The 26,217-nt window shown below is 30.8% G+C and overlaps 1 protein-coding gene across 3 annotated transcripts in view; it reads left to right on the top strand.

Moving 5' to 3' along the window:
- The window catches only part of LOC143080508 (H(+)/Cl(-) exchange transporter 7-like), a 73,500-nt gene extending 47,846 nt beyond the window's left edge, over window positions 1-25,654 (top strand). For all 3 annotated transcript variants that reach the window (XM_076256375.1, XM_076256377.1, XM_076256376.1), the window contains 13 exons: window positions 29-83; window positions 3,035-3,095; window positions 5,375-5,516; window positions 6,089-6,182; window positions 9,048-9,226; window positions 13,626-13,802; window positions 14,543-14,628; window positions 15,078-15,195; window positions 15,844-15,912; window positions 17,828-17,914; window positions 18,341-18,424; window positions 19,334-19,414; window positions 19,780-25,654. In XM_076256375.1, the coding sequence (XP_076112490.1) occupies window positions 29-83; window positions 3,035-3,095; window positions 5,375-5,516; window positions 6,089-6,182; window positions 9,048-9,226; window positions 13,626-13,802; window positions 14,543-14,628; window positions 15,078-15,195; window positions 15,844-15,912; window positions 17,828-17,914; window positions 18,341-18,424; window positions 19,334-19,414; window positions 19,780-19,878 (1,332 nt within the window). In that variant the 3' untranslated portion in view covers window positions 19,879-25,654. The remainder of the gene's footprint in view (window positions 1-28; window positions 84-3,034; window positions 3,096-5,374; window positions 5,517-6,088; window positions 6,183-9,047; window positions 9,227-13,625; window positions 13,803-14,542; window positions 14,629-15,077; window positions 15,196-15,843; window positions 15,913-17,827; window positions 17,915-18,340; window positions 18,425-19,333; window positions 19,415-19,779) is intronic.
- Window positions 25,655-26,217: the final 563 nt, after the last annotated feature.

Below are 26,217 nucleotides of genomic sequence, written 5' to 3'. Positions count from 1 at the left end.
TTGAGAACTAATATGATTTATTTTTCAGGATTTAAAGTTTGATTTGATAGAAATTCCAGTCTTTGTTGTCATGGCAGTTGTTGGTAAGTATAAGGAAAAGTCATAAGATAAACCCTTCAACTAATATAGAAGAAAATTGGGAATTATTAATTTTATTTTTTCAAACTTCCTGACTTATGTGACCTACTTAAAGTCTTTTTGCATGCCGGAAGCGAAACTAATCTCATTTACAGTGACTTGACTGTTTGTGTTGCTCTCCGCCAATTGCAACTTATTCAAAATTCTGACCAAATTGCAATTTGTTTTATCAAATCAAATTGTTCAACTGGTCAGAAATTTGAACTAACTGCTGTAGAAAACCACAGCCAAGTCATGAAAGTGCAAGGTGATGAAATAAAACATACTTACAATCCTACAAGACTTTAACTCCTCTTTAATGATATCGTGACAAAATTAGTTTGTCAGTTTGTATAGGTATATTATATTCATTTCTATGCTGAAGGAACTGTTATTATTTTGAATTGCTATAAAAATGTCCAAACTAAGCTTTTATATAGTCTTTCTTTCTAAAAGTATTCTACATTCAAAAGAATCAGACATTGTGTGAGTTAAAACATTTCATATTCAGTAAAATATGTGTAAAATTGCAATATGTTTGTAGGAAGATTTCATGGGGAGACAATCAATTTTTCTTCCAAAAAGTCTTTATTCAAAAGAATAATATTTTAGGTTATCTCCCCATGGAAACTTATCAATAGCATATTGTTATTTCACACATATTTTACTGAATATATGATGTTTTATTTAAAATGATATCTGATTCTTATGAATATAGAATACTTTTAGAAAGAAAAACTATGTGAAAGCTTAGCTTGGACATTTTCATAGCAATTCAAAATAATAACAGTTCCTTCAGCATGGAAAGCTCTCCTTTACCCGCTATCTTTGATGAGGGTTTACAGTTAGATGATCTACGACTTACTACTTAAGATGACAGTAACCAATCCAAGCCGTACAGTAGACGTAGTAGTTGGCGTACCCGCGTTAACATGCACTCCAAAACCATTGTATCATGGGGAGTGTTATGCCGATTAAAGTCCAAGGGCTGTATCCTAGGTGTTTGGTCCTGATAATGCTTCCTGTCATCTTTAGAACTACGTCCATGACTCATCTACCAGTACTCCATCATCGAGGCTAGCGGACTGCCAAGCTGACCAAACTGGCCCTGAAAGCAGCCGTTGTGAAGAAATAACATCAAATTAGTCAACATATCAAACCAAAACAACCCACAAAACCAAGATGGCGACCTCCAAAATGGCGACCACCACTCGTTCCTGACCGATGGCGAAATAATTCAAACGCTCACCAAACGCCTTTGGGCACCGAGCCGACCGTGCGAGGGCTGTATAGCCAGTCAAGGTCGTTAAAAACTTCCATTTGTTGTATTGTTACAACATCATTAAAGTGGAGTTAAAGTCTTATAGGATTGTAAGTATGTTTTATTTTATCCCCTTGCACTTTAACATTTTGACTGAACAATTTGATCAATATTTTGACCAGTTGAACAATTTGAATTAATAAAACAATTGCAATTTGGTCAAAATTTTGAATGAGTTGCAATTGGTGGAGAGCAACACCAACAGTCAAGTCACTGTAAGTCTTGTTCTTTAACTGTCTAATAACGCGATTTAAAGCGCATCAACAACTTTTGGTGTAGCTATTAACCAAAGAAAAATAAGTGATAGCCATGCAACTTTTTAAATTAGATTGTAGGATTTATATGTGGATTATTTATATGAATTTTAGTAATAAAAGTAAATCATACAATAGAACATTTTTATGATTTTTTTTCTTCAAATACTTTAAACAAACATATGAAACTGACATGATCGATAGTGTATTAAAAATACATGTTCGTATTCAGACCTTTTTGCTTCATTCCAGCAAAGCTTTTCACTTACTCGTACTGTGGAAATAAAATGTGTATTGTTTTGTGACACTTAGTGAATGTTGAATGCAAAGTTAAAAGATTAGCATTATGTAATTCTAATCTTTTGATCTTCATTCAGTGAAATCTAGGCGTCACGGTTCGCCATTTCTGGTGTGAACAACATTTCGTATGAATGATAAACGGGAGTCAGTGATGGTTTTAGACACAGAAATGTAAAAAAAAAAGAATTAAAATTAATTTACGGGAGTAAAAAGGTTGCACAATAACTGGATAGCTGTTGTATATTTTGCATAAGCTCACTTTTAATTGAATTTTGACTTCTGATTACTTTTGTAACGATAAAATACTGAATTATTTTAATTGAATAGATTTATAAATAAAAATAGCCTTCTCAACACGAGTGAATGAACTAAAATTTATACTATTTTAAATTAGAATCGGCAACCTTTAATATTTCAAACATATCATTAACAATTGCAATTATATAATTTAGTCCATCCAAAGCGATCTTTATTTACCTATTTAGGAATCAATGTTCTCATCAAAATATTTTAAATCTCACAACGTATGAATACTTCAGCTATTTGAAATAAAATGTTTTAAAATATTGACAGGAAATTTAAGGATCTTCTTGGAATGGAATCGAAAAATATCAAGTTAGTTAGTCGGATAAATTGATAAGATGTCGACACACAATTACGACTACATCAGATTACTGTTGTTATGGTCCTTTGTGGTTTATAGACATATTGTGGTTTCTAATCGGAGAAGATGACAAAATGGCTGAACACAGAGAATTGATACTCTAAATTTAAAATTGATGGTGATCTCTTATCTAGCAGAATAAAACTTAAATATCTATGAATTTGAGCATTTTTATACAGATGGACATTTGATTTTTTTGCAAAGTTTCCCTTTAATGAAATGTAAATTTTCTATTTTTATCTTGGCTAAATACTGAAAAACCACAAAATCAATATTCACAAAAATACAATTTTTTCTCAATCCCTAGTATCCACTGAAATAATTGAATAGAATTGTATAGTCTTTCCTGATTAGTATCGACATTTTATATATTTACAGGTGGAGTACTTGGGGCCTCATTTGTTGTTCTTAATTATAAACTTACAGTTTTTAGACAAAGGTAAGTTATATTATATTTACCTAGCAATGCTTTAGTGACAAAATGAACTACTCAATATCAAGTTTTCATTTGTTGTTCTTAATTATAAACTAACAGTATTTAGACAAAGGTAAGTTATATTATATTTACCTAGCAAGGCTTTTAGTGACAAAATGAACTACTATAAATATCAATTATAAACCAATAGTTTTTAGACAAAGGTAAGTTATGATATTTACCTAGCTTTGGTTTAGTGACAAAATGAACTACCAAATATCAATTATAAACTAAGTTTTTTGACAAAGGTAAGTTACATTATATTTACCTAGCAAGGCTTTTAGTGACAAAATGAACTACTATAAATATCAATTAAAATTTGTAAGGGTTCCACGGAACCCAGTGTCTCCCCTACTTTTGCTGTAAATCGCAGGCTCAACAAAAATGAGGAAAAAAATCAATAAAATACTATCTTATGATTGTAAGAAGCTTCTGTCCAAGTTTGGTAAAAATTTAGGATAGTTAATGAATCTAATAAATGTTTTGAAAACTTTAACTGCAGACTGTATATAATGTTAACTGGAAGAAAATCTAAGTCCATTTAAAAGTAAAATACAGAAAAAATGAAGTTATCTTTTTACAAAATTTACTTCTGGATACTATCTTATGATCATAAATAAGCTTCTGTCCAAGTTTGGTACAAACCCAGGATAGTTTAAGAAAGTTATTAAAATTTTAAAAACTTTAACCACAGAGTGAATGTAATGTTTCCCCGCAGAAAAACTAAGTCCATTTAAAAGTAAAATACGGAAAAAATGGATTTATTTTTTTACAAAATTTCTTCTGGATACTATCTTATGATCATAAACAAGCTTCTGTCCAAGTTTGGTACAAACCAAGGATAGTTTAAGAAAGTTATTAAAACTTTAAAAACTTTAACCACAGAGTGAATGTAATGTTTCCCCGCAGAAAAAACTAAGTCCATTTATAAGTAAAATACGGAAAAAATGGAATTTTATTTTTACAAAATTTACTTCTGGATACTATCTTATGATCATAAACAATCTTCTGTCCAAGTTTGGTAGAAATCCAGTATAGTTAAAGAAAGTTATTAAAATTTCAAATACTTTAACCACAGAGTGAATATTTGTGGACGACGACGACGGAATGTAGGATCACTTAGTCTCGCTTTTTCGACTAAAGTCGAAGGCTCGACAATAAACCAATAGTTATTAGACCAAGGTAAGTTATATTATATTTACCTAGCTTTGGTTTAGTGACAAAATGTACTACCAAATATCAAGTTTTCATGTAGTTACTGTAAACCAAATCATTTTCATCTACATTTTTTTCTGGCTAAAGTTTTTGGTTTCCAGTGAAGCTGTGGTCACATCAACTTGAAACTAAGTGCAAATGCTCATAACAACATGAACTTTTTATAATATAGGATTTTGACCTATATTTTAACATGTGTTTATGATTCTTTGAACACTGAAATATGATAATCATGATAATGCCAAATGAATGTTGTGTCCTTAAGACACATTCTTATTCAATAGTATTTAGATAATATAGGTATGTACAGTTTCCTATAAAAAGGTATGAACTATCTTTGTTTTTTATTCTATAAGGTGTTTTTTTTCAAGGTTAATTACATAAATTGCATTCAGTTTTTAGGTCAGCAATTAAGAGAAGTCATCTGTGTTTCAATTTAAATCAGTTGGTGATTTCAAGAAAACATCAGATGACAAGAAATATTGTACAATCCAGGGCTTCCAAAAGGGTCGTATTTTCCAGACAGTCGATAGATCATATAAATAACTTGTTGTGTCAAGGCTAAAACAGATATGTTAATAAAGTTTTAAAAAAATGAAGTTCATGCTACCTATTTGACCTGACCTTTAGCATTAAACAACCACACATAAAAAGTCATATCATTTTTTTACATAAATAAGGCCGTTAGTTTTCTTGTTTGAATTGTTTTACATTGTCTTATCAGGGCCTTTTATAGCTGACTATGCGGTATGCGCTTTGCTCATTGTTGAAGGCCGTACGGTGACCTATAGTTGTTAATGTCTGTGTCATTTTGGTCTTTTGTGGATAGTTGTCTCATTGGCAATCATACCACATCTTTTTTATATAAGTGACATAATAAATAATTACTATCAAAAAGTAAGATTACAAAAAATACTGAACTTCAAGGAAAATTCATAATGGAAAGTCAGTAATCAAACGGCAAAATCAGAAGTTTAGAAAACTTTCCATACAAATGTATAACTGATGTTAATATATTTTCTGAACAGGTTTTTAAGAAAGAACTGGCTGAAGGTGATAGAGGCAGGTGTTGTTGCTATGGTATCAGCATTATTGGCCTTTATATTAATGGTGAGCGTAGATGACTGTACAGCTACTAAACCATTCGGAAACAACACTGTTACAGCAAGGGTATATATCATTACAGACTATTGTATTTTTATTCAAAATGTTTATGTATTTATATAAATTGTTTATTTCATGACAATAGCATGTCTTGAATCAGCTGTTTTATAAAAATTTATCTTGGGGAAATAAATAAAATAAACATTAGAAAAGGTACATTAAAGACTTATTAGGGTCCCACATTAAGGATCAAGAGCAGTATAGTTTTCACTTAGTCTGTCTATAAATTTTTGTCAACATAAAATCTCAAAAGGTATGGATATGACATTGATGAAATCTGATACATGTATATATTTTGCAGTTAAACTTAGTTTTTGTAAAAAATTAAATTGAAGAAATATCTTTTTCATGCTTAGGTTTTAAGGAAATTAATGTTAAGCTTAAGGTATAATATGATTTTCAAAATTTACCCCTTGAGTATAAACTTACTACTCACCAATGTGCAAGCAAATTCTTGTTGACTTGTTAGATTTTAGCTTGGTTTGAAAATTGACCAAAAATTCTGATATATTCTTGTTTTTTGTATGATTTTATTTTGATTTATATAAGAGACAAATATTATTTTGTTTTCTTTTTAGATGCACTGTAAACCAGGTGAACATCATGGGTTATCTAACCTGTTTCTTAACACACCAGAAGGCTGTCTGAAATCACTGCTTCATGATCCATATGGTAAGTCAATGAGATGAAATATATTGTAGGAAATGCTAGATAGTCTCCTTTCCTTTCCCCTAGTAATCATGTTACTGATGAGGATTTATTAACAGATCTGTACAGTATGTCAGGCAGTATGGCTGATACAATATGCATGGTATATAACAAGATTTATTAACAGATCTGTACAGTATGCCAGGCAGTATGGCTGATACAATATGCATGGTATATAACAAGATTTATTAACAGATCTGTACAGTATGCCAGGCAGTATGGCTGATACAATATGCATGGTATATAACAAGATTTATTAACAGATCTGTACAGTATGTCAGGCAGTATGGCTGATACAATATGCATGGTATATAACAAGATTTATTAACAGATCTGTACAGTATGCCAGGCAGTATGGCTGATACAATATGCATGGTATATAACAAGATTTATTAACAGATCTGTACAGTATGTCAGGCAGTATGGCTGATACAATATGCATGGTATATAACAAGATTTATTAACAGATCTGTACAGTATGCCAGGCAGTATGGCTGATACAATATGCATGGTATATAACAAGATTTTATAAGTGTTTTACAAATCTGAATCATTACAGCAGAATTGCTGGCCTTATCATTAAGAGTTTATGCTAAGAATTACTGTAAGCAAAAACAAGGGCTGATAATGAGTTTGATTTTTGCTGAAAGAGCATATCATGTGTTGTTAAAGTTAGAGGTCAAAGGTCAAGCTGTGATCACCATTCCTATTCAAAATATTGTCTTTATGATGTATATTTCACCTTTTAGTATATTACAATCAAATTTTGAAGTATGATAGATGATGAAACATTGTTGAATATGAAGTTTTGGTATCAACATAAGATTGGTTAATTTCCACTAAAGAGTGAATACATTCCCCATGATTGTATTTTTATGCCCCACCTATGATAGTAGGGGGGCATTATGGTTTCTGGTCTGTACATCCGTCCATCGGTTTGCTCGTCCATTCGTTTGTTCCTCCGTCTGTTTGTTCGTCTGTCAGTGTGTCCCGCTGCAGGTTAAAGTTTTTGGTTGAGGTAGTTTTTGATAAAGTTGAATTCCAATCAATTTGAAACTTAGTACAAATGCTCCCTATGATATGATCATTCTAATTCAATGCCAAATAAGTTTTTTTTATCCCAATTTCACGGTCCACTGAACATAGAAATTGATAGTGATAATGGGGCATCCGTGTACTGTGGACACATTCTTGTTTTGCATTTCATATATTTACATTTCAGAGTCCCACAGTCCTGCCAGTTTAGCAGTATTTACCGTAGTTTTATATTTTCTGAGTGTTTGGACCTATGGTCTAAGTGTATATTTACATTTCAGAGTCCCACAGTCCTGCCAGTTTAGCAGCATTTACCGTAGTTTTATATTTCCTGAGTGTTTGGACCTATGGTCTAAGTGTATATTTACATTTCAGAGTCCCACAGTCCAGCCAGTTTAGCAGTATTTACCGTAGTTTTATTGTCGAGCCTGCAACTTTTGTTGCAGAAAGCTCGACATAGGGATAGTGATCCGGCGGAGGCGGCGGTGTTAGCTCACTTCTTAAAAGCTATATATTTTAGAAGGTGGAAGACCTGGATGCTTCATATTTTGTATATAGATGCCTCATGTTACAAAGTTTCCGTCAGTCACATGTCCATTGTCCTTGACCTCATTTTCATGGTTCAGTGACCACTTGAAAAAAAAGTTCAGATTTTTTGTAATGTTAAATTCTCTCTTACTGTAAGTAATAGGATAACTATATTTAGTATGTACGTACCTTGCAAGGTCCTCATGCCCGTCAGACAGTTTTCACTTGACCTCAACCTCATTTCATGGATCAGTGAACAAGGTTAAGTTTTGGTGGTAAAGTCCATATCTCAGATACTAAAAGCAATAGGTCTATTATATTTGGTGTATGGAAGGACTGTAAGGTGTACTTGTCCAACTGGCAGGTGTCATCTGACCTTGACCTCATTTTCATGGTTCAGTGGTTATAGTTAAGTTTTTGTGTTTTGGTCTGTTTTTCTCATACTTTATGCAATAGGTTTACTATATTTGTTGTATGGAATGATTGTAAGGTGTACATGTCTAGCGGGCAGATGTCATCTGACCTTGACCTCATTTTCATGGTTCAGTGGTCCAAGTTAAGTTTTTGAGTTTTGGTCTTTGTATCTAATACTATATGTCATAGGTCAACTATATTTTGTGTATGGAAATATTTTATGATCCATATGTCAGTCGTGCAGGTTTTATTTGACCTTGACCTGGTTTTCATGGTTCATTGCTCAGTGTTAAGTTTTTGTGTTTTGGTCTATTTTCTTAAACTGTAAGCAATAGGTCAACTATATTTGTTGTATGGAAGCATTGTTAGCTGTACATGTCTGCCTGGCATATGGTTCAACTGACCTTGACCTCATTTTCATGGTTCATGTTAAGTTTATGTGACAGTCATAATAAAGCTTTATATTTAGGAGTATCAATGATAGTAAAGAAGGCGAGACATTTCAGTGTGTGCACTCTTGTATTTCCTGAGTGTTTGGACCTATGGTCTAAGTGTATATTTACATTTCAGAGTCCCACAGTCCAGCCAGTTTAGCAGTATTTACCATAGTTTTATATTTCCTGAGTGTTTAGACCTATGGTCTAAGTGTATATTTACATTTCAGAGTCCCACAGTCCAGCCAGTTTAGCAGTATTTACCGTAGTTTTATATTTCCTGAGTGTTTGGACCTATGGTCTAAGTGTATATTTACATTTCAGAGTCCCACAGTCCAGCCAATTTAGCAGTATTTACCGTAGTTTTATATTTCCTGAGTGTTTGGACCTATGGTCTAAGTGTATATTTACATTTCAGAGTCCCACAGTCCAGCCAGTTTAGCAGTATTTACCGTAGTTTTATATTTCCTGAGTGTTTGGACCTATGGTCTAAGTGTATCTAGTGGTGTTTTCATTCCATCTCTAGCAACAGGTGCTGCCTGGGGCAGACTAGTTGGTATGGGTGTTGTTGATATGCTCCCTGGATTAACTCATTTGGTAAATATACATAACTTACTAATGGTAACAGAATTGTATTATTTTACTTTTAAATTTGTATTAGTATTCTTGTTATTTAATTTCTTCCTTGAGCTAAAGATAATAGGAATTATAGATTATCGTTGATCATCTCAACGAGATTGATTTTCTCGCTTTAGCTGGTACAGCGAAAGTGAGAAAAGCAATCGAGTTGAGATGACCAATGATAATCTGTTTATCGCTATTTTACCGATGACGTCAATTTCATGTCAATTTCGTTAGCAACGCCACGTGGCCTCCTTAGTTTCTAGCGATAATTTTTCCATCTCAAGCGAGAAGCATGATATGAAAATTATCACAAAAAAAGATCAAAAGAAAAATGCACAAAATAGCGATAATATTGTTTATAGCTAATTTAACAGTTCTTATACAGGTAAAAGTGCCAAGCATGATGTATGTATGAAAGCTAATATGTTCATAGTCATGTGTGAATCATGTGAAAAAATAAGCATGATATGTGCACAATATTCACATGATTGTCATGTGGCACATTTACTTGCCATTATATAGAGAGTTAGTAAAAAAGTATATCTTTTGAGTAGATCGGTAAAATGGATTTGTAGGAAATATAAGTACTATACCAAGTTGTATGTCATTCAGCAGAAGACATTTTAGCAAAAAATTGCCCTTGTTATTATATATGGAAAATTAGATGAATTGTATAAATTGTTATCTTCTGAAAATTTGAGTTTAAAGAGAAAGAATATTGTAATTAACTAAGGTAAATGTGAACACTGAATTTTTGTCCCCGAGTTAATTTTGTATTTTGGTTATTATGGCAGCCAGGTCCTGTTACAGGTGATTCTGTCAATAATTATGTTTTTTATGTGTTAGATAACTGTTTATGTTTTCCAAGCATTCATCTTATGGCTGGGAGGTAAGCTCTAATTCCGTAGACAGTGTGATCTGTATGTTCAATGAATGCTGTTACTATGTTGCTACAATATGATATTCTGATTCTAAAGAAAAGAGATAAATTTAAAGAAAAGAAAATTAGGAATTTATTGATGTGTCCTAGAACTATTCTTATGTTATAATGTATAGAATAAGCTGGCTATTGGTTGTAACTGCAACGTAACATTTAATAAAAAAAATTAGGAATTTATTGATGTGTCCTAGAACTATTCTTATGTTATAATGTATAGAATAAGCTGGCTATTGGTTGTAACTGCAACGTAACATTTAATAAAAAAAAGTCTTAAAAATATCATAAGTTTAAATTGATGTTGTTTAACAGATAAGATAAATAACAGTAATCAGGGATGAAGACGAGTATAGATTAGTCATGTGATTTTACAGTAGTACTATTTCAGTGTTGACAAGAAATTTCTGTTTTTCAAATCTATCTGATACCAATTTTCACTGATTAAGGAAATATTGATATTTGATTTTATGGTTTTGCCAAAGTCTATAAATAACACTTAAGAAAATTGTACATTTAAATTTGTGGCTAACTTATACCAACAAAATCAATGAAAATTGGTATCCCATGAATAATAATGAATCCACAGTATACATAAGAGGTTATGACAACAACAGTGATCACAATTTTATTATTGTTCTAGACAAAAGATAAAGTAAGTTATATGCCTTGTCTGTGTTCTCTGTTTAACTAGATGTGATTCCCTACATTTCTTCACTGTTAGTTCTCTGTGCATAGTATCTTGGGGAATTATTCTCACATGGTTTGTACTTTTGACCTTTTTTTTTTAAATTGGGAAATTTTGATTATTTTAAGATTCCAAAGGAATATTTAAAATTACACCTGTAAACAAATTAAAAACTAGGCATTCGTAGTCAGTATGCAGTACACTTTTTCTATAATTGATACTTAAGGACGTATGGGGGTGTAAATAAAAAAATTACACAATTTGCTAAAATGTAGTTTATATAGAGTTATTTTCAACAAATTACTTAAGAGTGTAGTTCACAGCACTTGTTTTTAAGCTAAAGGTTGCAACCTAAAATAATTTTTGTTATGGCTAGTCAGAATAGTGTCAACATATAAATTTTGTGTATCTGAATTTTGTCATTCTTACATCTGGAATGAGTCAAGTTCATGTCAAATTCAAAAATTATTAAAGCATTATTGGTAAAGAGAAACAATTGTTAACTTCTTTATTTATATTTTCTTACAATAACAATCTTTTCTTTAACTTTTTATTTGCCATAGAAGAAAACAAATATCGTGAGTTCTTAACTTTTTTAAATGAAATCTTATTGTTATAATATAGTCTTTTTAAAAACTGCTTTGAATGCTCCATATTTTTGTCGAGCCTGCAACTTTTGTTGCAGAAAGCTCGACATAGGGATAGTGATCCGGCGGCGGCGGCGGCGGCGGCGGAGGCGGTGTTAGCTTACTTCTTAAAAGCTTTATATTTCAGAAGGTGAAAGACCTGGATGCTTCATACTTTGTATATAGATGCCTCATGTTACGAAGTTTCCGTCAGTCACATGTCCAATGTCCTTGACCTCATTTTCATGGTTCAGTGACCACTTGAAAAAAAAGTTAAGATTTTTTGTAATGTTGAATTCTCTCTTATTATAAGTAATAGGATAACTATATTTGATATGTGCGTACCTTGAAAGGTCCTCATGTCTGTCAGACTGTTTTCACTTGACCTCGACCTCATTTCATGGATCAGTGAACAAGGTTAAGTTTTGGTGGTCAAGTCCATATCTCAGATACTACAAGCAATAGGGCTAGTATATTCAGTGTATGGAAGGACTGTAAGGTGTACATGTCCAACTGGCAGGTGTCATCTGACCTTGACCTCATTTTCATGGTTCAGTGGTTATAGTTAAATTTTTGTGTTTTGGTCTGTTTTTCTCATACTATATGCAATAGGTCTACTATATTTGTTGTATGGAATGATTGTAAGGTGTACCTATCTAGCGGGCAGATGTCATGTGACCTTGACCTCATTTTCATGGTTCAGTGGTCAAAGTTAAGTTTTTGAGTTTTGGTCTTTTTATCTAATACTATATGCCATAGGTCATCTATATTTGGTGTATGGAAATATTTTATGATCTTTATGTCAGTCGCGCAGGTTTTATTTGACCCTGACCTCATTTTCACGGTTCATTGCACAGTGTTAAGTTTTTGTGTTTTGGTCTATTTTTCTTAAACTATAAGTAATAGGTCAACTATATATGTTGTATAGAAACATTGTTAGCTGTACATGTCTGCCTGGCATGGTTCATTTGACCTTGACCTCATTTTCAAGGTTCATTGGTCTTTGTTTAGTTATCTTGGTTAATGTTAAGTTTATGTGACAGTTGTATTAAAGCTTAGCTTTATACTTAGGACTATCAACATAATATCAATGATTAGTATAGAAGGCGAGACATTTCAGCGTGTGCACTCTTGTTTTCTATTTGTAGACTGATCAAAGTTTGATTCAATTCATGCGCTTATATAAATTCTTAATTTCACAAATTAAGTTGTGATATTTGTTTACACTGGATGGTTTATAAGTTTTGACAGCACAACACTTTTTACAATAACTGTTTACTCTCTGTTCGTACGTTTCAATGCATTTCTTGATTTTGTGCTAAAAGAAATTTTTCAGTATTGAATTTTCTGGAATTGTTTGTTAGCTGGCTGAGCATGGAAGTTCACTTTGACCTTACCATACTAATAATAATTTTGCAAGATTCAAATTTAAATCTTGAAATGTATTTCACATCTTAGTAGTATATACATGTATATTGTAATAAAGAAATGTTGTATGATTGCCAATTGGACAAATATTCATGCACAGGAGACCAAAGGACATGAAGTCACTGTATGACCTTCAACAATAAGAATAACCCATACTGTATATAGGTAGCTATAAAAGTGTCTAGCTGGACAAAATGTTAAACAAATCAAGAGAAACATTAATGCACCCCCATTATTAAAACATCAGGAGACACAAAAATAAATAGTATCGCTAATGACACCCACTGAGTAAACACCTCAAGGCTAGGGACAAGCATAGAAAAAAGTGGCGAGAGTTAAACATGTTTGTAGCACTTAACCCTCCCCAACTTTTGGACAGTGGTGTAACAACACAGCATAAGAACAAACTATAAAAATCTGTCCATTTTATCTTCACACCAGCATATTGTGTACCTATAATTGTATTATATTAACTTAAAGGAATTACGGTAACAAAGTCAGAATTGGCTTTCAAATATAATGCCTCAGAACTGTAAAGTTAAATGACTTAATTCTAAATAGTGTTCAGGTGTTGCCATATGTCAATTCTATAAGTCTTGCTATACAGGTAAAAGAATTTTCCAATAAGCTTAGAAATTCAGGTCATTTTGCATAAAATATTGATATTTTTTAATTAGAATATTTATATTTGTACAGTCAGGAGATTTTGGGAAGTATGCCCTAATTGGAGCAGCATCTCAGATTGGAGGAAATCTACGTACAACTATTAGTTTAACTGTGATAATCGTAGAATGTACAGGAGATATATCATTTGGACTGCCAATCATGATTGTACTTATGATCTCAAAATGGGTTGGGGATTTTATTACGACAGTAAGTAACAGAGACATGCATTGTTTTGGTTTTAAAATGAGATACAGGTTATGATTTTAAAGTGTTGAGAGATTGTATTTTGCCAGTATATATCAAAGAATTATATTATTTGGACTTTCAATCATGATAGTGTGCTATACTTGTTTTAAAAGGAGATAATTGATTTCATAACAACATAAAGTACTATAAATTCAGAAATTATTGCATGCAATTATTATTGCGATTTTGTCAGTTAAGACTTAAATACTTTTAATTTTTAAGATTTTGAGAAAAATCCTGTTTAATCATATAAAATATATCAAAATGTGAGTTTAAATTATTGCGTTTACAACTCTGTCGCATTTTTCGCAATAATAAAAACCTCGCATTAATTTCTGAATTTACAGTATTATATATAATTAGAAACATGCAATGTTTGGACTTCCAGTTCTTACAAAATTTAATTTTAGAATTAAAAGTAGGTTTAAGATTGAGCAATGACAGTAATTATCAGATTATTTCAATATTTATCTTGAAATCTATCTCTGTCACAACTCACTCACAAGCAGCTAAAAAAAATTCATAATAGATCTTACATTTTACAATGCCAGAAGTGTCGTTTCTTAATCGTGATAATTATTATATTTGCTCTGTAATTTTATTACCATTGATACTCAAGTATAAGTTGGATTGGACTATAAGTCGGTTGCCCTTTTCAGCTTCAAAATCTAAGGATGGTAATAATCTTACATATATTGTAGGGTCTCTATGATATGAATATAGAAGTAATGGGTATTCCTATCATACCCTTTGAAGCCCCACCACTGGTAGATGACATCAGAGCAAGGTTTGTATCTCTGTAAATGTGTAACAGTTGAGTTGTTTGTCCATTTGCCTTTTATCTTGAAAACTATAAGATAGAGAGATATCAAAAATCACAATTCTAATATGACAGCCTATATACTTTTAACCAGTATCAGCTGGTGAACTCAATTTACGACAGTAACTGTCATTTTACATAGGCCAAGCTGCAAATAAAATATGATATCTCTATTCCAATGCTAAATGAACAACTATATTTCATTCATAATATCGATAAAATTTCATAAAACAAAATACTGCCAAATGATGCACTTAGAACCATGTGAGTGAGTCTCTAGTTTGTATATATCTCAGATTGACCAGATGTTATGAAGGTTTGACACTGCGTTTGGATTTAGTTTTACCTTAATATTCCTTTGTCTTACACGTGTATTTTATTAGGACCTAAAGACATGCATGATTTTTATTTTTCAGTGAAGTAATGACATCACCATTAATTGGTTTTCGACCGAAAGAAAAAGTAGGTCAGATAATAGATATATTAAAGACAGAAAATATGTGTGGTTTCCCTATAACAGAAATGCCAGAAGATGTAAGTAATAATTGAGCTGCATCAGATAAAAGTCAACCTTATGCAAGTGTACATAAACATGTACATGTAAAAGACTGATTGATTTTTGAATATTCTAAGACGAAATAAAAGATAAATTTTGGACTGTTTTGTAGGGATTTTATGTCAACTCAATTTTCAAAGAGTTACAGAATTTTCATAGAATTTTTTCAACTCGAAATTTAGTTAACAGATGTATTTATATTCATTTACATAAGGTCGATTTCTATATGACGTAGCTCATTTGTTTGTTGCAGAATAATTATATTTATGCTTCCTTTCAGTAAATAAAATTATGGTATAACATATTTTGTTCTTGCTTTGACTACCTGTAAAGTTGAGTACATCAATTCATAGTTTTGACTTACTGTTTATAGGTCACAGGTTCATCTCAGGTTGATTGTTTTGATAACTTGAAATAAAAACCATGCTTTTCTGTGATAATAATCTGCAGGCAGGGTTGAATACCTCCTTCTGTACATTTTTTATGAACATAAATAAGTGTAGTTAACTAGGAAGTTTTTACATAAACTTATATTTTATAATTGTGAAATGACATTATAAACTAATTCCTACTTTCATGAATCTTTTCCTACCAATGGTTAAAAGAAACGTTCATTTATTTTATAGGAGCCTGGCAGAGTAAAGTTAAAAGGTTTAATACTAAGGGAGCAGTTAATAGTTATATTGAAGAAAAAAGTAAGTATCCTGATGTTTATACTTCAGTGCTAAGATATATGGGTATTAAATTAAAACACCTGTGTTAAAGTCCGATAAGAATATCTTGTCACTTGTCTATTACTGGTACAAATTATTGATTGATTGTTGTCTGCCTAACATCTAGCAGCAAATATTTCTTGAGTGATAAGGAGTAGAACAAATTACAAATCAATTTAATAGATAAGTTCTGCAGAGTTTGTTGAACAGTATGAAGCTCAGAAATTTAGACTGCCACTTGAAAATGAAGAAATGTTAGATAGAGACAAATCTTTTGCCTTGCTGCATGCTACTTATGGAACCCTCAGAGAGTTGTTAAGTTTCTAGTGCTTACAGAGGACAAGAATCTACCCCTATATTGGGCACAAGATTTAATGTTTCCATTTCTACCAGACTTAGCTTCATATTTAATATATATATTTAACACTGTCAAAAGGTCTCTAAGTTTTCTGCATGACTGGAGAAGATTAGGGATGACCATGTTTCTTAGGGTTACTTCTAGTGTTGTTCCGATGATCGGAATAAGTCGGAAATCAGTTGGTTGGGCCTCACGATGTCGATAATCGATTGGGATTTTGTTCAATCGATTGTCGCTATAGTTTCCGGACTTTTTGCGTATCAACTTCCGGTCCGTTTGCGGTTTGAATTTTATTTGCTCAGTCAAACAAATTGCAACAAAAAATATCAGTGGATGACAATAACAATGTCAAACATCCTATAATTAAAGACAAAACCATTTTTTCCCCTTTAAAACATGACAAAAGTATTGACTATATATATACAGATTGATCTTTAAAATAAATAACTTTGTATGAAATACTCTCTCAATACCAGATACTTGTTACTTGAGAGCGTACATGAAATCCTTCAGATTTTAGACAAAATAATTTCTTTACTTCATTAGAGCGTGTCGCAAATTGCCTTTTATTAATGTTTTATCCATTAGTAGCGTCAAAAGCGTCATATTCCTTCCCAAATTGCTTGTCAAACATCGTTTATGTTTGTAAATTTTCTGAAATTTGTCCGCCATTGAAATACATTAGAATCACGGATCGGATACGGTTCAACTATGTAATAATTCCGCATTTTTGCAATCATAAGTTCAGACGCTCGCTTGACACAATTGACAGAAAAATGATGATCATAAAGTGAAAAAAAAAGCATTCTACACGAATTAACAGACATTGGCTGGATCCTCTTTGTTTACTGTATATATTTCAATGCAAATGCATTGTTTTATTTTTTTCTGTTAATCTTAAATTTCTTAAAGTAAAATACTTTATATATATCTTTTCTTACTGTGAAACATTCAAATGTTTATACTGCTAAGTTATTGAAATTATAATGTGAGTTACACCATTGAAATTTAGAAAAGTTAGTGTCACTCTTGGTAATTAATGTTGTAATTATGAGATAAAATATGTTCAATCTGAATCTGGATTCTAATTAATTCATTTTTATAATTGCTAAATAAAATATGAAAAGGAAACAGAAGATCAAATATTAACATATAAAACTCTGCAATGAAATGGAATATACACATTAGACATGACCAATGAGACTAAAATGCATGATTTCATTTAAAAAAAGGGCAAAGTATTCTGATGCGATTATAACCGATAGTTGGTTGGTTGCTGTCAGACAATTGTAATAGATAATCGGTTGGTAATTTCAACCGATTATCCAACACTAGTTACTTCTACAAATGAAAGCTAATAGGAATAAACTGATGGAATAGTTACTAAATTTCGAGGTAGGGGTAAGCTTCTGGAATAGGTCTCTATTCAGGATTATATATTCTGATGTCAGCATCATTTCTTAAGTAGTGATAAGTAACACATGTATGAGCCAAGGTCATTTTTTGTCAGTAAGTATTATCTGACAACATATTTTGCAGATTTTTGCTCCAGAAGGTCTTCAACAACCAAAAAATATAACCATAGCAGATTTCAGAAATTTTTATCCACTGTATTTGAAAATAAAGGTAAGTTTATAAAACCAAATCAGTTTGTATATCACATATTTCAGTGTATGTAATTTGTCTTTAAAAACTGTACTGTTAAAGAGTTTCTGTGTAACAATTTATCAAATAAAAATATCTAGAAATTTGTACAAAATCTTTAAATATGGATTAATTCTTCTTTGCTCTGTTTAACCATATGTTGGATTTTGTATGTTTATAAAGAGACGATTCAAAATATCTCCATGAATTCCTGGACAATACTTTAATGCATAAATGAGAGTGCATGTTTTTTGCTTTCTAGATATATACAACTTGTAACAACTGGTTTATAGTTGAATTTATTTTGAAATTAATATTATATAAATAATAACCCATAGCAAATTATTCTTGTGCAATTCTATGAATGTTGTATTATACAACTAATACATTTTTAAATATTTTATTTAGGATATAGCCATTTCAGAAGAAGAGAGAGATTACATGATAGATCTCAGACCATTTTATAATCCAACACCTCATACCATTGAAAAGGTAAAATAGAAAAATCATGTGCAATTTTACTGTCTATTGTTGCAGCCTGCATGTTACGCTTTACATTTCTTTTGATTAGTTTTGTTATTGGGTGACTGTCTTATTGATGTATACCCCATAGTATATCCCATTTATCTTACCTCCTATACATTTCTAGGAATATGATTGGTTAAAAGTGTCCTCGTGGATACCGTGTATATTTCATATTAGGTTAGAAGGGAGGCGGGGCTTATTTCATACACGGTTAGTAGTTGTGTTATGTACCTTTATATTCCATATTAGGTAAAAGGGAGGCGGGCTTATTTCATACACAGTTAGTAGTGGTGTTACGTCCCTTAATAAAAAAATGGTACTGAGAAAAAAATCTTAAGAGGTTTCAACAGACAAAAGAAATTGATGATTAAGATTGAAATAAATTCAATAAAACACATTTAAACCTTACAAGTCGTTATTGTTGGCATCTGTTTTTGTAGGATCAATGAAAGTAGCTAGTTTCTTAATGCTAACAGTATCAAAGACTTGCTCATTTTGATAGGTCACTAGTCTAAATTTCACATGTTAAGATAGTCGGTAAGATAAATTCTTTACATAGTGTGCTAGTGACGTAATACGGTATTTATGGGAACAGTAAATTCCATATGGGGATTTGAGCTTCGCTCTCACCTCATATGGATTATCCTGACCCCATATATATTGTATTAGGTCACTAGCACACTATGTAACTAATAATATCCACTAAATTATACTTATAAATAAATAAAATATTAAAAAAAAATATTTTAAATTAACATTAATAACTTTATATTTTCTCGATCAAATGATGTAATATTTTGATGCTATGACTAAATTTCGATTTTATCTAACAAAAACATGAAGAAACTGTGATTGATATTGACTTTTACTTTCCAGACGTTTTCTCTGCCAAAAGTATTCAATGTATTCAGAGGTCTTGGATTAAGACATTTAATTGTAACAGATGATAAGTTAACAGTGAGTATAATCATATAGGTTGGAAAATTTTAATTACTACGTCACTTTGAGGATAAGACATCAGGGCCCAGTTGTTCAAAATACTAGATGTTGTCATTACTTTCATCTCTTTGAACTCGACAAAAAAACATTTGAAACAAGTATTTAAATAAATTTTTAAGTGATGCTAATACCAACACGTCATAAACTTGTAGTATAATATGAAAATGAAAGTTTTTCATTGATATTTGTAGTAAAACATTGATTTTTAAAACATAAGACTTCAATTTCAATCATTATCAGTAAAGCTGGCAAGACATTTAAATGATTTTCGTATGTGCACCCTTGTAAAAATCAAGTTCACAATTATTTCATTTTATTTCCAGCCTTTGGGGATGATCACAAGAAAAGATTTAGCCAAATTTAGAGCAGGTACAAAACGAGGTCTGGTCAAAATAGAACATCTAAAGATTGAAGACAATTAAGGAAAAGTACAGCAAATTACACTTTTTTATCAAGTTAATATTATATGGGCTATTGGGTTGTTGATATATTATACTGCATGAAAAATACACTTTAAAGATTTCCTATTTTCCTTTTTTGTGTAAACTTAACAATGAAAGACAGTTTATGATTATTTAAAAAATGTTCTATAGAAGAAATTCTTCTACATAATTGACAAAAAATGTTCAATTTTATATTTATTTTAATTAAGGGACAGGAGGGGATAGTAATCAATACAAACTCCTGCATGTTAGCAGGAAAAAAGTGAAAAAATATTTGATTTTTTTTAACAGAGTTTAGTAATACTGAATTTAAGGAAATATTTATCCTTTCGTAGAATAACCATTACACAATTTATGACAAAGGACACCCTTGATAATTGATTTACAATTCTATTTCAATATAATTTATATTTTAAAGGAAAGTTTTCTTCTCACAATTTTTATGCCTGCTCTTTTTAAATTAAGAGTTAACAGTAATGTGTTCTTAAGAAAGATAATTGCAAATAAATGTTTGTCTTAAGTAAAATATTGTCATGGTAACTTATATGAAAATTGTAAACGTCATTTCAGCAAAAGAATTGAATCTCTGTTCATTAAGATATTAGTCTTGTTTGGTTATTTATATTTTTTGATGTGTCTGTTTTAAGTACTGTGGATTTATTATTTTTCCTTGGATACCATTTTTTGTGGATTTTGTAGTTACAGGGGAACCACCAATTAAAATGTTAATTTAATTATTATGAATGTTAATATATAAGTATATGAAGACTGCCAAAACTAAGAAATCAAATATCCATCGAAAATTCACATTTGATTTAATCAATAAAAATTAGTACCAAGGAAAATTCATTAATTCACGATATAACATTTCATTGCCATATTTTTAAGAATACCCAAAAATGTTATAGGTATGTTTAAGTACTAGTAGTTTTATAGTAAAATTTTGCACTAATTGATCATAGAAGAATATTGAAATTTGATGATGTATATTCATTGACGCAGTTAATTCATTTATTAGTATGATTTAGTTGAACGTTTTTGCACTCATCTGTGTTTTCAAGTTATTTAAATGACTGTACATGCAACTTTTGAGTCAGATTTGTTACCATCATATGAAAACTGAAGATGTTTTGGAATATACCAATAAAACAACAATCCAACAGTATAACAAAACACATCCTAATGTCATCATGAGGCCGTCAATCATGTACTAAAAATTGTAGTAGTCATAATATGGATGCCTTTCTTAAATTTCAAATCTAAAAAATAGATTGGAAAACAAATATTTGATGGGTTAGAAAAGCAATTTATAATTTTGTTTATATTTTCACCGTGTATCATCAGTACACCGGATATAGGTACTAACCAAGCGGGCATGATCGATTTTGACCTTACAAGGTAACAAAGATCTTTGTTTTTCTTTATCAATATTCAATGTACATTTCTCAACATTTGAAATTCCTACTCCCAAATAATTTTTGCATCGATTTTTTCCTATTCATAAAACAACTTTGATATTCAAATAAGAACAATTAACTTGTTCATGCGCAAATAGTTGTGAAAGTCAATACCCACTTTCAATTTTGATACAGTTGTTGAGACAATTACATGTTTTATCTGAAAGAAACCTAATACAGGGCAACAGTAATAGTTACCAATCATAAACCTACCTGTGATTACTCATTCCTTGAAACTGTTTGGGTAATAAACGAGTATATAAATAAAGTTTCTGTGTACGGTGTACAACAACTTAACTATGCACCGTACATAAGAATTTATGTGGTCAGCTAAACACTGTACACAACGCTTCTTTAGGGATACAATATCGAATAATAACATATGTATGAAAGATTTCAATGCCAATTATTGAAACAGCTATACTTATTACACACACACATTGACCTCCTATCAGAAAAAAGAGTTGCAATGAATATAGAATTATATCGGATGAGACGAGGGCCAACTTTTTTTATAAGTATTTGCTCATGCTTTTAGTAATCTCTCCTGTTTTCGGAAAATAATGAGACATCTCTAATCATCAACCTACGACCAAATCATTTCTTAAAACAGCAATTATGTTTAGATTGAAGTACACATTGATATTATGTGAACAAAACAAAGATTTTTCGTTACCGTGTAAGATCAAAATCGCTCACGTCCGCTTGGTTAGCACCTATATCCGCTGTACGATGATACACGGTGATTTTGCCAGAAATAGAGTGTAGAAAATTGGCAGATAAGATTGGGATTACTGGATTAAATGGCATACACTATACATACATATCACTATTATATATTGTTTGTCTTTGGTTTATACTTATATTGCATATTTATTTAATGACTTCAGTTTTTGTTAGCATGTAGCACACTTTAACCATTGTAATATCACAGAGTTTTTTTTGTTGCATGTTTTTAGTGTTCAAATCAAACAAACATTTTTTTTATTTTTAAGTTCATTTTGACTTTTTGTTTATATTATATCCATCAGACACCATTGTTCACATTTTGTTCCATTTAACTATAAAAGAAGCTATCTCACTTACATCAGATAAATGTGATGTGAGAAATATTTTTTTGAAATATTTTAACTCCATCTTGCTATTACATAAGGACTTACATTAGAACATACATAGTGCCGGAGGAAGGAATTTCACAAAATAGGGTACCATCTTTAGAGGAATTATAGAATTTTTGTTATATTTTAACTGTACAAAAAAGTCTTTACCCATAGTAGAGATATAGAAGTAGTTTTCTGGGCCCTTTGTATGTTTTTATGGAACAGCCCTATTTTGTTAGGCAAATACATATTATTACGTTTGTGAAATTTGCACTAAAATGTTGTGTAGATGTAAAAAATAAAACCATAGTATATTTTGATTAACAACGAAGAGAATCTCCTAACACACTATTTAGAAAGTGCTGACATCAGATATGAATGAGATGGAATTTTTCATTCAAATTACATCAGATATTTTATTTTTTTGGGTACTATTTGTGGTTAAGTTAGAACTGCAAAATTAGAAAAAAAAAGTCCCAACTTTTATAGATGAAAGTTTTAAAACATTTATTCAAAGAATGTTGAAATAGATATAGGAAGATGTGGTGTGAGTGTCAATGAGACAACTCTCCATCCAAATAACAATTCATAAAAGTAAACCATTATAGGTCAAAGTACGGCCTTCAACACGGAGCCTTGGCTCACACTGAACAAAAAGCTATAAAGGGCCTCAAAATTACTAGTGTAAAACCATTCAAACGGGAAAACCAACGGTCTAATACATAGTTGATTTAATTAGTCAGATTGTAAAATGCATGAAACATACAATAAACACACTTATTGCAGTCAATGAACATATAATCAGAAAAGAAAATATATTACTCAAGAGTTGTGACTAAATTTCACTTTTGTTAATTAGTTCTCTACTGAAACTATGCACATATAATTGATCTCAGGGTATTAAGTTAATATTGTTTCCATTCATTAGTTATTCTTTAGAAATGTGTGTTCTTGTAACCTTTGACAATCAGAGTGTCCGATGAATATCCATAGGTCAAAAAAAAATTCTTACAAAGGAAAAACATTTCTAAATGGGAAAGAAATATTATTGTTAATTGAAGCTATAGAAATTCCTATATTCAAACCTTGTGTATAAGTTAGTTTTGACAAAAACCTTTAATTATTTAACCACTTGTTCACATTCCAACACAATTGCGCTTTTCCACTTATTTCTTATCTATATGGACTGATTCTAATTAATGTACATTATTATTACTCATACATTTTACTACTATTAACAGAATTATCATTTATACCCTTCTTCATGTTGGGTTCCTCCTAGCTAAGTTTAGAAAGTGCCAAATAAAAATTGCATTGCATTAAGATTGAAAAAATGTTTTATTTTGATAAAAGAAAGTGTATTATATATTTTTTTTTTGTCAAACCTTTTCTTAACACATTAACATTCACCCCCACATAGGATATTTTGACAATCAATAGAAATTGACCAGTTCCCAGTTTTCATTGAAATTTTGTTGAAAATCAGAACTTTTAATAACAGTGCTATTTTTAGATGTCATGAAAATAACTAAAACCGGCAAGTAAATTTTCACAGCAAGACATGTTTCCTATTTTGTCCTTGTTTTAGGTATGATTTATTGTGATATTTTTCCAGAAATCCTAATTCTAAATTTTAGCTTAAAGTAGTTGCTATTTATGACCTTGTGGATTTTTTTATTTTTGTAATTTTTTATTCATATTGCATCTGATTTTCATCTAAACTAACATCGAACTATTACCGAAACATTATGCAAAACTGATGTTATACATCACTGATAACAATAATTATTATGCGTTTTCTGAATTCAGAAAGGAGAAGGTTGTACAAATCCAATATTTAAAAATTGTAAATATTACCACTTAAAAATTGTAACCAAAGTATGTTTATCTCTGATTTATTTATTTTTATTTTTACTAGTTATTCTGGACTATAACTTTGTTCAATTGTTTTTTGTAATTATTTCTCCGCTTATTATTGCGCCATTCCAGTTAATTTCTGACAGGTGGGGATGGATGAGGAGATTTTTTTTGATACGTATCAGAAAAAAACATCATGAAAAACTACCTATTAGATATAAAAAATTTAGACCTATCAGATGAAGAGTTCCTGTTCATATTGGGTGGATGGGCTTTTATTGGAAAAAATGACCTATCAGATTTTTTTACTGCAAGGATTGTACCCATCAGAATTTTAAAAACAATACCAGATAATGCATGATACGAAACTGTCTACATTTCAAAGCACCCATCAGATCTGACATAGGCATTTTTGTTACCCCTAAGATGTAATCATTTTTAATTATTTACTGCTGCCAAGACCCTCAGAAGTTTTTTGCGTATAAGTGTACCTGTCAGATGAAAAAGCCCAAAATTTCACCCCTAAGATGTATAAATTTTAAACCCCTCAGAAAGGACCATCCATCCCCCTTTAAATAAAGAATTTATTATTATTATTATTATTATTATTATTATTATTATTATTATTTAGCAGATATTAACTGGAATGGACCATTTGATTTAAGGAATGACTGTAATATTTTTTCTGTCTATGAAGAAATAACATAAAAAAATTATGTCTATGGGCTGATACAAAATAAAGTCAGCCAATCAGAAGACACGTTACATCCAAAATTAAATTATGAAGAAATAACAGCTCATGATTTACAGATATTTAAAACTATCTGAGTTAAAGTATGGTAAATCATATATAGCTCTGTTGATCGCAGTCCAACATATTGCATATATTATCTAAAAAATGCCATGGTTGTTCATTGATTACCTTCAAATGCCAGACTGCAGTGGTTTTTTCAAGATTGATTTCTAGGGATTTGATTGTAACTGCAAATCTAAAGTACCAAATGCTAGCATCAATGTGTATTTCTAAATCTGCATACTTTTGCAAGAAACAGTACTATTGATATGTTTTCTGTCTTTACATTTTATCCAGTATAAGTGCACTAACTTGTTTCTTGTTTTACACCTTGTCTGTGATATTTGAAAAAAGTAACCATGTCTTGTAAATCCTATAATTATTTAGTCTCTTTTTTTTAACAATTATCTGTGTTAATATATTTCAGTGATGTCTAACACAGGGCATTGATTGCTACTTTTATGTGATAAATATTTGTTTGTCTGTTAAAACTTGATTTGAAATCAAATTATAAAACATTTTTGTTGACATTAAATTATTATCCAATTCGTTTGTGTCCATTATATTTTCAGGAATTGTGATTATCATAGCTAGTTTTGAGAGTGATCCCATAGTCATTACATCTAAAATTGGTTATAGTCAGTTCAATTTATCCGATGGTTAAATGGCATACAATACAGGTAGTTCTCTGTTTATTATTCATAAAACTTGATATGTACATTTGGAATATGTAAGCAAGTCCCTAGCAATAAGGTTAAATGGACCAATTTGTTTGTGAAATCATACAATAATTGGTTATAATAAACTCAAATTCAAATGCATACAGAAAAAATGTTCTGGCAAAATTAGATTTTCAGATTTGAAGCAGTACAAAGTTGATTAAAGGAGAAAAAATGTGATTCAAGTGGTAATTTTGTGACTGGAAATAAATAACTCGGATTTCTATATGGGGGAAATCCAAGTTCCCTTTTTGTGGTTCTAAATTAAGTCACTTTGCACTTTTAACCAACATGATTCTGCAGATATTCCTGTTGTACAGCAGTATTGTGACGTGACAAAGTTTTATACCAAAATATGATTTTTATTTCACTAATTTCTTTCATGGATATAA

This window comes from Mytilus galloprovincialis, chromosome 6, assembly GCF_965363235.1.
Source record: "Mytilus galloprovincialis chromosome 6, xbMytGall1.hap1.1, whole genome shotgun sequence".
In the NCBI taxonomy this organism is placed as follows: domain Eukaryota; kingdom Metazoa; phylum Mollusca; class Bivalvia; order Mytilida; family Mytilidae; genus Mytilus; species Mytilus galloprovincialis.
This window is presented reverse-complemented; position numbering and strand designations above follow the sequence as displayed.